This window comes from Phodopus roborovskii, unplaced genomic scaffold, assembly GCF_943737965.1.
Source record: "Phodopus roborovskii unplaced genomic scaffold, PHOROB, whole genome shotgun sequence".
In the NCBI taxonomy this organism is placed as follows: Eukaryota; Metazoa; Chordata; class Mammalia; order Rodentia; family Cricetidae; genus Phodopus; species Phodopus roborovskii.
The window spans coordinates 12,707,860-12,721,124 of record NW_026126602.1 but is presented as its reverse complement, the minus strand read 5'-3'; the positions used below and the strand labels follow the sequence as shown (position 1 = coordinate 12,721,124).

Sequence of the window (13,265 nt, the reverse complement as noted above, 5' to 3'; positions counted from 1 at the left end):
TAACTTCCAGAATTGCAGTCAGCAGAATTCCAGTACAATCTGGATATTTGTAGCTTTTCAAGGGAGAGCCAGGGCACTTCCTGCCTTTCTGTAAGTCAAAAATATCATGCTATGAAGAAAGGTTATCTAAAAGGAAGCATAAAAATATCTTGAACGGAGGAAAAACATTCCTTTTCTTTAGAAGAAATATATTGGCAATATTTGATATCCATGGGCTTATACTGAGGAGGAATCTAGGAAAAAATGGTGTGGCAGATGGATGTTTCTGATATGCTCTCTTTTGAGAAATAGGCTCTCAAAGTGGGAAAAACCCATGATAGATATAAAGTATATTCTATGAGAGGAGTTTGGGAAGTAAGCAGGCTTTTTTAAAATGTGGATTCCATAGCAATGCCTGTGAAGTGAAGACTTGTTGAGATGGGTGTGGTGGCTAGCAGAGGTGGAGGTGAGGCTATCATAAGGAGCTTGAGGCCAGTGTGGACTCCATGGGCAGACTGGCATAAACACACAAACACATTTGTTGTCCTCTATTGAATAGGGGCTATGTGCCAGACACTGGAATTTATTTCTTAAGCCCACATTAACCCTGTAAACGAATGTTACCCTACTTTATATAAGAGATAACAGATCAGTGGGCTAAAGCTAAGGGAGGTTGCTTCATGTTTGGAGTGCATAAAAAGGGATGGATTAGAGTCTCTCTGTCTTCCATTTTATCCTGCCCAAGTCTCACTCAAAAAACGAGCAGGAATCTGGCATGCTCAAAGCTCCAGGGAGAACTTTTAATTCATTCACCAACATCTCCTTATGCCAGTAATGTCTTTCTAACCTGCAATCTGATGTCATACTGTCCCCAGGGTGCCATGCTTCCACTAGACACTTGTTTGCACAAGGCCCCCTGCCATTCTGTCTTCTTCACTTCAGCCTCTCCCTAGAAATATGTCAGGGCGCTCCATGCAATCCTCAGTCCTGAACCCCATGCATAACTATGTGTATTTTGAATGATCATTTACAGAACTGAAAGGCTGTGGAGGAAGTAAAATTTGGCTTGTTACTCAGGGTGTGTGTGTGTGTGTGTGTGTGTGAACTGATTTCCTCTGGTACTGCCTGAAAACAAATGGATTTTTATGTGGGAAGAAAAATTTAAGTACTGGTATAAAAATGGAAGAGTCTATCATAACTAAGTTAAAAAGCAGACTTAAAAGTGTACATTATTATAAAATTCATGCACCTAAAATTTAAAAAAAAAGTTCTGTGGAATTGATAATTAATGCTTTGAACCTTTATAAAATTATACATATGAGTGAAACTGGCAAGTGCTCATGTGCTTTTCAGGGGTGCTTTTCTGCTAACAGTCATGGAAGTGATGGCCATCGCATGTACTCACTGTGCTACCTCTCTAGCCCCTGAAATTTAAGTATAAAGAGATTAAATCCATTGGAAATACCCAACTGAACCTTGGGTTCTAGATCTGACCCATGCTACTACTATGTAACTCTCGGCAAGGTGTGTAGCCGGTCTATCTTTGATTATCCTGGCTATTCAATGAAGGAACAGGACTAGATGCTTCCCCAAATATAATGTACCCCAGAAAGCTGCACTACCTCTTCAATCTTTTTTTCTAGAATCCCTGATAAAGAAAAAATGAGGGCCAGAGTGATGACTCGGCAGCTAAGATGGCTGGTTGCATTTCTAGAGGATAGGATATTAGTTCAATTTCCAGAAACCACATAGTTGTTCACAATCAAATCTCAAACCCCAGGGCATTCAGTACCTTCCTCTGGCCTCCCTGGACACAGGATATACATGCATGTACAGATATCATGTAGGCCGAATACTTGCACACATTAAAAAAAAAAATAACCAAATTTGAATTGTCATTGAAATTTACTTATCGGTATTTTATTTCTTCCCATTTTTCTCATATTAGTTCATGTTAAAAAGTCAAAGTAAGGGTGGGGCATGGTGGCACACATACTTCATTTCAGTTCTTGGCAAGTGGAGGCAGGCAGATTTGTGACTTTGAGATCAGTCTGGTCTTCTTAGAGCTCCTGAGTGCAATGGCTGTTCTGTGCTCAGAAGCCTTCTCCCTACCCCATCCTCTGGTTCTTATATCCATTCTGCTTCCTCTTATTGTAGTATGAATAATAAGAACCCAGAAACAGGTATTGGGGTTCGAGCTTCAAGCTGAAGATCAGAGAAGCAAAGCAGCCAGCCACTAGCTCTTACCTCTACCGCAGGCTACAAGGGTTGTCCTGTCCTCATGAATCCTGAGTGTAATGTAGACTGCACTACTCTCCACCAAGCCTCAGACTGTAATCCTATGCCTTCCCTGTCTGGAAACTAAATCTCACATGACCACCATTGCTGCTTCTTTTTATACCTCTCAGATCCTGGGATTAAAGGCTTGAGCTCTGATTTACTCTCAAGTAGCCCAGGATGGTGGTCTTGGACTCACAGAGATCTGCCTACCTCTGCCTCCCCAGTGCTGGGTTTAAAGGCATGTGATCCCAAGTGCTGAGAGCACCTTTGTATGAGCTGTTTGTCTTTTAGACTGGATCAATTTCATGTAGCTCAGTGTGGCCTTGAACTAACAGAGATCCATCTGTCTCTGTCTCCCAAGTTCTGGGATTAGTTTTATGGCTGTAACTAGCTTTGCATTTTTGATCTCCAGTGTTTCTTACTCATAAATAATATATCATCACATCATCTGTGTTGTTTTTAATATTGAAGACAAATGAACAAATATGAGGCTCTAAACAGTGTAAGTGTTAAATTGTTAACTCTCACTACTAAAAGGTGTTACTGAGGAAAATAGTCCACAGACACCAGTGAACATAAACTGGCAAGTTTGTTTTCTAACATGTATACAGACAAGTATTTTAAAAAATAAATCAAAGCACAAATTTAAAAATTATTTACCATTAACTAAAACAATTTGGAGAGATTAGAAAATTCCTACCTCTGATTTTTTTTTTTTTAAGGATAGAAACAGTAAGAGGTTGAACTATTCATATAGCTAGTCCATGTGGAATTTCTGTTTTTATTTCCATGTTAGACTTCAGTAGACTAAACCACTGTAATTATTATTTATTATCTGCCTAAGTAAAACATTTCTTTGCATAAACATTATTTTTCAGTTTAGTAACCATTTACAAAGTAGAAAAAATGATTTTAAACATCATAAAATTCTCAAAATAAGTTCTGAAATACCAAGTTGGAGGTAATAAATTATGACAATGTAGGCCATATTTAGTAAAAAATTTCTGTCATAAAGATTTGATTTTTTAATAAAATAAATCTTACTTTTACTTTCAAAGGTAGTAAGAAAGTCATTATTTCATAAGTTAACAAAATCATGTCCACAGAAGAAGGGCTTGTCCTATCCCCAAGAGAGTAGACAATGGTTAAGATGATTACGTTAGTGTGGAAAAATTAGCCAGAGCCCTACTAGCTTCTTATAGTTCTCTCTGGTTTTTTATCTATCGGTGACGGTCATAGTTCTACTTGTTTTAGATTATTAGAAAATGTTTTAGCTGTTCTGGTCACTATTTCCCTCACACTTAAAATATAGATGATGATGATGATGATGATGATGATTATTTGTGTTTGTGTGTGTGTGCATAAGGGCATTTGGAGGCCAGAGACATTGGATATTGAGTTCTCTGGAGCTGGAGTTGCAGAGCCACACAACACGAGTTCTGGGAACCTAACCAGGGTCCTCTGAAAGAGCTGCCTGGGCTCTTAACCACTGAGCAATTTCTCTAGCACCTTCTCTCACATTTTGGATTAGCATATTTAGTTCTGGGTTTAATTTCATGGTCATTTCTAAATACCTGTTTTATGTTTGTGTTTGCTTTTTGCATGTAGGATTGACTAGCTCCTTGAGCTCAGGACTCTGGATTGGACTCAACAGCCTGAGTTTCAGCAGTGGTTGGCAGTGGAGTGGAGGCAGCCCATTCCGATATCTGAACTGGCTACCAGGTAAGGTTCAGCCTGCATGAGAGTTACTGGTTGCATGTTATTCATAGGGGTATCTTAAAGACCTTCCTCACCTTCCACATATATTTCAAAGCGATTAATTGAACATAGCCATTTACCACCATGCTTTGAAATTTGCAACCTGGATCTGAATATTCTAAAGGTGAATATTTACACAAGACCAGTTTCCTGGGGTAAGGACTTGTCTCCCAGGATAATCACAACCAATGTGTATTTCTGTTTGATGTCTACACTCTCCAAGAAGCTTTGGTTTGTTAAGTTCTTACCTTGAACGTGCATGTTTTGTAGTTATTCTTAAGTATGGTTAAAGATAATAAAAAATATTACTGTTAATATGTATTTTGTGTTATATTAATTTTGTCATTGTCCTTGAGAAGATTTCCTATTTTTAAGTCGACTAAGTGCTTTCTACTTTTTGTATGACCATTGTCCTCTCTGAGGTTTTTGACTCTCTTGTCCTACTTGAATTTTTAAAAATTAAGTGAAGTGCTCATATATAAGATACATATGTATTTGTAATAAATGCAATGCTATATAGACATTGATGATGGGTTGACACTAAAGACAGAACCTAGGGTCTTGTGCACATTAGATAAGCACTAACTATGTCTTCAGCCCTCTACATGCTTTTAAATTTGAGACAGTCTCATTGTTTTACACTGAAATTTACTCTACCTCAGAAAGACCTTGAACTTGGGATTCTTCTTTTTCAGCCCCCTGATTATCTGGGTTTTCAGTTCTGTGACAGGAGTCCCAGCTAAATACACATATATTTGCATCTACTAATACCTACAAAATACCCATTATGAATTTAAGGGAATTGAATATTTTGGGTTGATGAATTTCTCATTGTTTTGGGTCATGAGATATTTTTATATAGATACTACAGTGATACTATTTTGTGTTGTTTATAATAGAATAGCCTTGAATTAAAAATACTACCTCAGCTATAGATTATAAAATACTACACCAGCATAAGAATTTACAAGTGCTTTTTGTAGCAATACAATTTGTTGTCAGTAGATACTTCAGTAACTTTCCAAATATCTGGAAGTTAGAAAACAGAGGGAATGGGTCAGCATACAACTTGATAAAACACAAAAGGCAATGGACTGTTGAGGATGAGTTGTACATATGAAGCAGTTCTTAAGGGAAACATAAATATTGGTTTTGAAATGTTTTCATCTGTTGGGTAGTAGCATCTGTTGTTAGAAGCTACTGGAGGAGCATTAAGTATGAATCTTGATTCTCTAACTCCAGCACATTACCAAGCTTGTCTCATGTAGAAGAGTACAGTTGATGATTAGTGATGTCTGCTATGGAGCAGGAAAGGAGAAGAGGAATATTTTAGTTATGTGTTTATCAGCTTTGCTACAGACACTACTGAGAAGCTGTTTGAAAAGCTGAGGTCTCCTCTTTCTTCTTCCCTTTTTCCCTCCTCTTTTCCTCACAACCCTAATCTCAACCTGGTTTTGCTTTATAATCCAGGTTGTCTCAAGCAACTGATCCTTCTGTTTCTGCCTCTTGAGTGTTAATTTTGACCACAAGTGTGCACCACCGTGCCTGCCTTCACTCTCCTCCTCATCCTTCTTCTTCATCATCGAGCAAGCCACTAAATGACTTTTTAAAGCATTAGGCTAAATTGACTCACTTTTTGAAAAGAAATAAAACTTTGATAAAGTAATATTTTTCAAAGTGCTTAAACATGGAGAATTTTAGAGGCTATAGGGCTATATGCTAATTTAAACTGAAAATCCTTCAGGGACTGTGACAGAATCCCAGTGGCAGAACACTTACTTGGCATGCACAAGGCATGCACTATCAGTGCTGCAATAAACATAATATGTATGTATGTGGTTAGATTGATTGATTATAATTTACTGTGAAACTCTACTCTTAATGTATTCTTTCATGCCTCAATCCTGATGGCCGTTTTTGAAGGTTTTTAAACATTAGAAATCGTGACTGATTAATCTACTTCTTAGCTATTCCCAGCTCCATGACTTGAGTCTTGAAATAATAATCTTTTCTAATTTCTTCTGAAGTATGGGGCATAAACGTCACTGCATGTGAATACAGATGTCCTTTTTTCATAAGTCAGGATATCATTTATCTGCTGTTCTTGTGCTCAAGTGAAGTTGGAGAATCACAGCTGGTTCCAGAAGATTTAGACAATGCTAATTATTTGTTAGGGGACTATGGTTCATTCTCTCTTTAGTGGTTAAAGTACTACACAACATAAGGCAGACCATTTCCTCTATTATTCAATTGTGTACAAAGTGTTTAATATCCAACCCCTTATATCTCACTGAGAGAGTTCGAGGGTTAACTTAGGTGAAGACATTGTAGGAAAGGTAAAGTGTTTTCTTATTTCTGGGAAATAGATGCAACACTAAATCACCTTCTTAAATAATATGAGAGTTTCTTGAAATTTAAATTAGAAACATTATGGAATAATTTATTTATGTATAAATTACTCAGTCAACTGTTTCAATTAAAGTCTTACTAAGTAATGCATCTGCTAAGATAAATTTGCATTTCAATTAAGAGTATTTTATGTGAATGATGAAGAAAGATAATTCACCTGTATAATAGCCATATGATCTATAAAGACTACTAACTGTTATCTTAAGTTTGGCAGTGGTATTACACCAAGAAATGAATATATAATGTGATTTACTAGTGAGCACATTAGTTAAGACTAGTATCTATTAAATGTGCTATTGATTCTTGGAAATATTTTTCTGGTATTAACACCAAATGTATAAGCTTCACTATCCTGTTATCTCGGCCATGTTATCAACAGATTAAAAAAGTTCTTTGTACTGACTACTAATAGTATTTTCCTTTACGTAGTATTTATACAACCTACAAAATGTTTCTGTTAAAGACTTCCAAGGGCAGGTGACCATGATTTTCTTCTGTGAGAGTGAAATTCAGATGCATAATAAATGTTTGCAAAAGTCACAAAATAAAGATATTTGAATGTGTATAGTTTATTGTAAGCTTTCAGGAATGATATGAAGTTACTTCTGGAGTTAAAGTGATACAAGAGGATATAGAGATAGATGCATGTATCCATTGCAGTGGATAAATGTTCTATCAGAGGGTGTAGGAATTGGCACACATATACATGCAGTAGATAAATTATACACCCAAGGATGTAAGGATGAAGACATGTATCCACTGAAGTAGATAAATTATTCATCAGAGGACACACAGGTGGATGCATGTATCAATTAAAGAGGCTGTAGGAATGGATGCATGTTTCCATTGCAGTAAATAAATGTTCTATCAGGGGATTTAGGGATGAAAACACATAGCTATTGCAGTATATAAATTATTCATCACAGGATGTAGAGGTGGATACATGGATTGCAGTAGATGTTGACCCATTCTGGTTCTTTAACTGGCTTCTTGTATTAAACCGATGAGATAGTTCAACTAAATGCATGCCGGGTCTTAGCTCTGGGAGTGTGGCACATTGACTTCCAGATCTCTCTCCCATTTTGTTTGTCCCTCCCATTGTTATCTTTCACTTTGGTCTCTCTCTGACTGGGGAAAGTTAACACTGACTGGGGAAAGTTAACAGAGGTCGTTTGGTCTATTTCTTTTTTTTTTCTTTTTCTTTTTCATATCAATCCCAGTTCCCTCTCCCTCCCTTCATCTTTCCCTCTCTCCCATCCTTTTGTGTCCCCCGATGACCATTCTCCCCTCCCACCCACCCCACTCCACATGTAGGGTGATGCCCTCCAGGAGGGATCATCTACATCTTTCATTTGGTCTATTTCTTCAGTTAATATGACCAACTTGGAGCAGCATATATTCTCATTCAGTCCTTCTAATGTGACACAATGATGTCATTCATCACCACAGCTATTTAAAATTTAATGTCTAAAGCTATCCTTTGTTGGGTTGATTATTTCAAAGCACTCTACTGTATAATCAATATTTTAATCCTTGGAATAAGCCAGCAACAAGAAACCAAATAGATACCCACCATGCCTTTTGCTGTACACTCAGTAAATATTTGTTTGTGAATGTGTAGTAAAAGACAGGATGGGGATCCATTAAATCTCAAGGATGACAATGTAAGGTGTAGTGATTGGGAAGGTGGAAGCCATCCACTTATGAGATCTTCAATCCCACTTTAACTTTGTCATTTGCTTGAAGGAAGTCCATCGTCAGAGCCTGGAAAGAGCTGCGTGTCACTAAACCCTGGAAAAAATGCAAAGTGGGAGAATCTGGAATGTGTTCAGAAGCTGGGTTACATTTGTAAAAAGGGCAACAATACTTTGAACCCTTTTATTATTCCCTCGGGTAAGTGGATCTCTTTGATCAGAATGTATAAAATATTAGAATGTGAAGATAAATGAAACTGTGGCTCAATTAAAATGGCATGAAATGATTCTAGAGAGTTTATTGGTGTTTATAGGTAAATATAATAACATGTCTTTAAAAGTCCTTTGCTTTGGTCCATGCTACCTCTGCTAATGTTTTCCAGACATAAATAAGTGTTTAAACATAGTGCAAAACTTTTGATGTGATTACAAATTTTTGTCTCCTAGCCCTGTAAAGTTGGCATTGCTTTCACATATTAAAAAGAGGAAAGAAATTCATAGGCTATATTCCTCCTGTACACCTGACAAAATTGGAACTAAAACTAGGAAATAAATACCTGAAGGGGATGTCTTTATTCTGTCCATACTGATGTAGCATCTGGCACTGAAGTTCCAAAAACAAACATAGTCACTAAGCATTGCATATAGACTAGGCTCAAGTATAACAGTAAATATTGAGTGTTTTTTTATAGTTCTATAGAAGAATTTATCTGCTAAGGCAGTAATGGATTCTCCTTTCAATATATTGAAAGACAGCCTTTATTTCATCACTACAGCTATGTAGAAGGATGACTCATGCTTTACATGGGCTTGCTTGGTCATCTTTCTTTCTTTCTTTCTTTCTTTCTTTCTTTCTTTCTTTCTTTCTTTCTTTTTTTCTTCCTTCCTTCCTTCCTTCCTTCCTTTCTTCCTTTCTTTCTTCCTTTCTTTCCTTTTTTCCATCCATCCACCCACCCACCCACCCACCCACCCACCCATCCATCCATCCATCCATCCATCCATTTATTTTCTGCTTGGGAAACTTGATGGCCCATGAGGTAGTTTGAATGAGAATGGCCTCTGTCAGCCCAAATTTTGAAATACTTAGCCCGACAGTTGGTAGAACCATTTGGGAAGGATTACGAGATGTGGATTTGTTGGAGGAGGTATCACTGGGGGGTAGGTTTGAAATTTCAATAGACTGGTGCCATTACCAAGCTCGCTCTCTCTCTCCTCCCCTCTCACTCACTCACTTTCTCTCTTTAAGATAGGGTTTCTCTGTATAACAGCTCTGGCTGTCCTGCCATTCACTCTGTAGACCAGGGTGGCCTTGAGCTCACAGAGATCCACTTGCCTTTGCCTGGCTGAATCTCTCTATCTCTATCTTTGCCTAATGATTCTGTCTTAAAATGTGAGATCTCAGCTCCTGCCCCAGCCCCATGCCTGCCTTCCTGCTGTTATGATCGCCACATATGTCATGAACTCTAATTTTCTGAAATTATAATCCCCAAATAAATGCTTTTTAAAAAATAAGTTGCCTTGGTCATATCTTATAACAGCAAAATAATGAAGATGGCTCATTTTTAACATATTTGTCAATATGGTTGGCATGCTTAGAAAACAAAAAGCACTGAGTGGTCAACAATGACATCCCCTCTGTCATCCAGAGCTATTTTCTGAAAGACCATCATTTCTGAATGTGTATATCTCTAGTTGGTTCTTCTGTGGTGTATAGGCAAAGGCATTTACAGTGAATTTTTTTTTGTTTTGTACAAATTGCAGCATACTTTTTAATTATTGAGCTATACATTTTCCCTACTTCCTTTCTCATTTTCCTCCTACCTTCTCCCCACCCCCAGCAACGTAATTTTTTTAATGTAGTCCTCATTTTAAGGTTTTGTTAGTCAACAGTTTTGTTATCATTCCACTATGTAAATTGATTCTCCATATATTTTGGGGGCCCCAGATAATGGGCATTGCGTGGAAAGGTAAGTCCCACGTTAATAGAGTTTATTTACATTGTGTGCATATGTGTTTTGAGGTCAGAGTACATCTCCAAATCATTTTGCCCACTTTTTTTTTTTTTTTTTTTTTTTTTTTAGTTGTTGTTGTTGTTGAAACAGGGTCTCTAGTTGGTCCAGAACTTACCAAGTAGGTTGGACTGGCTGGCTAGTAACCCTAGGGATCTTCCCATCTCCACCTCTCCAGTGCTGGGATAACAAGTACATACTTTTTATTTCAACATGCATTTTGAAGCTCAAACTTAAAAGACAACACTTCCCAACTGAGTTACTCCCCAGCCTTGATTGTTAGTTTGCTTCTAATCTTTTGTGAAGTTGAATAACCTTTGCAGACATGGTGTTCCCAGAAGTAGAACAGCTACATCTGAAAGTAGGTGTGTGTAACGAATATGGTTTTCTCCACCTGCTGCCTGGTCTTGTCCCACGGCCGCGCCAGCCCCAAATAACACACTGAGTCTCTGTATTTGATGTAATCTGTTGGCCCGGTACTAATTTCTTATCGGTTAGCTCTATCTTAAGTATTAACCCACCTCTGCTGATCTATGTATTTCTCTTACCGGGGAGCCGGCCGGCATTCTGCTTTCTCCAGACTCTCCATCTTGACTCCTTCCTACTTCCTCTTTCCTCCTCGTCTCCTAGTCCTGCCTATCTAACTTTCCTATTGGCCAACAGTGCTTTATTCATTAACCAGTATGAGAAACATATACAGAATGACATCTCCCATCAGGTGTGCTTACAGTTTGAGCAGATAGAGATATAGACAAGCCTCACTGATGGATATGGTGGGGTGCCCTGGTTCATGATCACTGGTGGATATAGATTGGGTCTTCATAATCTCTGATGGATATGGTGTTGGGCTCTGGTTTACAACCTCTGATAAATATGGGGGGAAGCCCCTGGTTCCATACAGACTTTCCATAATGACTGTGAACAAACCTGTGGATACCTCAGTCATATTTGAAACTTGTCTCTTCTACTGCTATTGCAGAAGGGATGGCTAAATCTTTCTTGGAAAAGTTCATATAGTTCTCCTTCAGAGACTTGCAATTGCCACTTTGGGGAAGTAGAGAAAAGTTATATTTAAGTTTCTCTGGAATGGGAGGCAGAATTCTATGATTTGGTTTTCTTGCTTAATCCACCACTTTTAAGTTCCTCCTTTGTAAATATGAATGTTGGTAGCTCTTCTTCCTGCAAAATCCCAATCATATCATCAAGCTTGCATTACCGAATCCACTATTGCCCCTTCTTCACTTGCTCAGCCACACCCAACACTGGCCCTTACATCTTTGTGCTGTCCAGGTTAATCTACTGCATGCATACCTCCTATAAGCAGAGATCTAAATTTGTAGCATTTTCCAGGTGTGATAGCACTCAGGAGGCAGAGGAAGGTTGTTCTCTGAGTTCAAGGACAGCCTGGTTTACAGAGTGAGTCCTGGGACAACCAAGACTACACAAAGGAACCCTGTCTGGAAAACCCAACATCCCCCCACCCCCTACTCTGCACCTGAATAAACTGTAACATTCCTGATTGGTGACCCTTCTTGGCAAGAATCCAGCCTTGAACCCTTTAATCCTTTACATACTCCCTTTGTGTCCACAGTTTCCTTGTCTCCAGAGCCATACCATGAAGCTTTGTAGCTACTAATCGTTGGGTCTTTGTTCAAGTGAAATGTGTTTAGTGTGAACTGAAATATGCTGCAGGTATAAAATACACATTGCATTTCCAGAACTTAGCATGGGATAAATTAACAATCTAATTTTAGGTGATCATGTATTAAAATGATAATATGTTGGATATACCAAGTGAAATTATATCATTAACACTGATGCTTCACTTTTCTTTCAATGACTGTGGCTAGTAGCAAATCTAAAACAGAATCTCTTGTATGACAGATAAGCATTCTACCACTGAGCTAGAGCCACAGTAAATGCGTTTCTGGCTCATCTGTTCAGTTTTTGAAGCTTTCAGCTGTGACTGCCATTATTTCCAGTTTTCCAGACAGAAAAATTAAGAGATCCCACCAGAGGGCTCCAAAGCTACACGAACCTACCTTCCTTCTTTCCTTCCTTTCTTCCTTCCTTCCTTCCTTCCTTCCTTCCTTCCTTCCTTCCTTCCTTCCTTTCTTTCTTTTAACTTTTTGGTAACCCCTGAGAGTATCCAGAATTGAAATTGTATTAAGCATTGACAGTTTTTAAATACAAATTTTTGTTTTACAACAGTGCAGTTTAGGACATTGCAAATTAGAACTTTCTCACACTTCACTCATGCACAAAGAGGCTTCAGACAGTTTCTGCTCTTAAGGAGAAATGGGACTCATTCATTCAAAGATTGACAAAAGAGCTAACAGTGAGAGTGCCCACCCATCATCTCAGCAGCTGAGAGGCTGAAGCAGGGGAAAAATGAGTTCAAGGCCATCCTGGGTTAGTGCTTGTGACTATTAAAGACTTGCAACATGTAATCAAGGTTATGACATTTGACCACAGCTTCTCATAGCAACAATGAGGTTAACAGTGACTTACTTAAATAATAATGATTTTGTGTGACTTATCTTCTCTAAGTGCAGTGTCCCTGTTCTTTTCTAGAACAGAGTGAGGATAGCTAATTTAGTATTAATATGGTTTCTGCTTAAAAAACAAGCCTAAGTGGCTACTTTGATTCATAATCTGTGACTTGCTTAAAACCCCTTTGTGGAAAATTAAGGTTTTGCACCAAAAGTTTCTGAACCTAAATTGCTTTCAAGGCCACTTAATGGGTGGGTGGCATCTTTTAGGAGTCAGTTTAGAGGCACAAGTGATAGGTTAGAGTGAGATGACTACATAGGTTCCTTGGAGAGCCTCATGTCCACACCCTTCCTACCCCCTACTTCAGTACTTTCTCTTACCTGCTTTAGGGGTGTTGCTCTTTCTCTAATGAATGACAGTCTCCGTAGTGTCTATGGGAACAAGATATATTGCAGTTTCTTAGAGGATAAATCAATCTTCGGACTTCCACAGTTAGAGCATCAGTCCTTGGCTTCATTTTATTTTATTTATTATTTATTTATTTTCAACATAATATTTTTATTGATTATTTGAGAATTTCATACAATGTGCCCCAATTACACTTGCTTCCCATTCCTCCCAGGTCCACCCTACAATCCTAGTG

The 13,265-nt window shown here is 38.1% G+C and overlaps 1 protein-coding gene across 1 annotated transcript in view; it reads left to right on the top strand.

The window, feature by feature from the left end:
- Mrc1 (mannose receptor C-type 1) overlaps positions 1-13,265 on the top strand; it is a 91,907-nt gene that overhangs the window by 21,956 nt on the left and 56,686 nt on the right. Inside the window, exons 5-6 of the mRNA XM_051205643.1 lie at positions 3,868-3,981; positions 8,173-8,319. Of these exons, the coding sequence (XP_051061600.1) occupies positions 3,868-3,981; positions 8,173-8,319 (261 nt within the window). The remainder of the gene's footprint in view (positions 1-3,867; positions 3,982-8,172; positions 8,320-13,265) is intronic.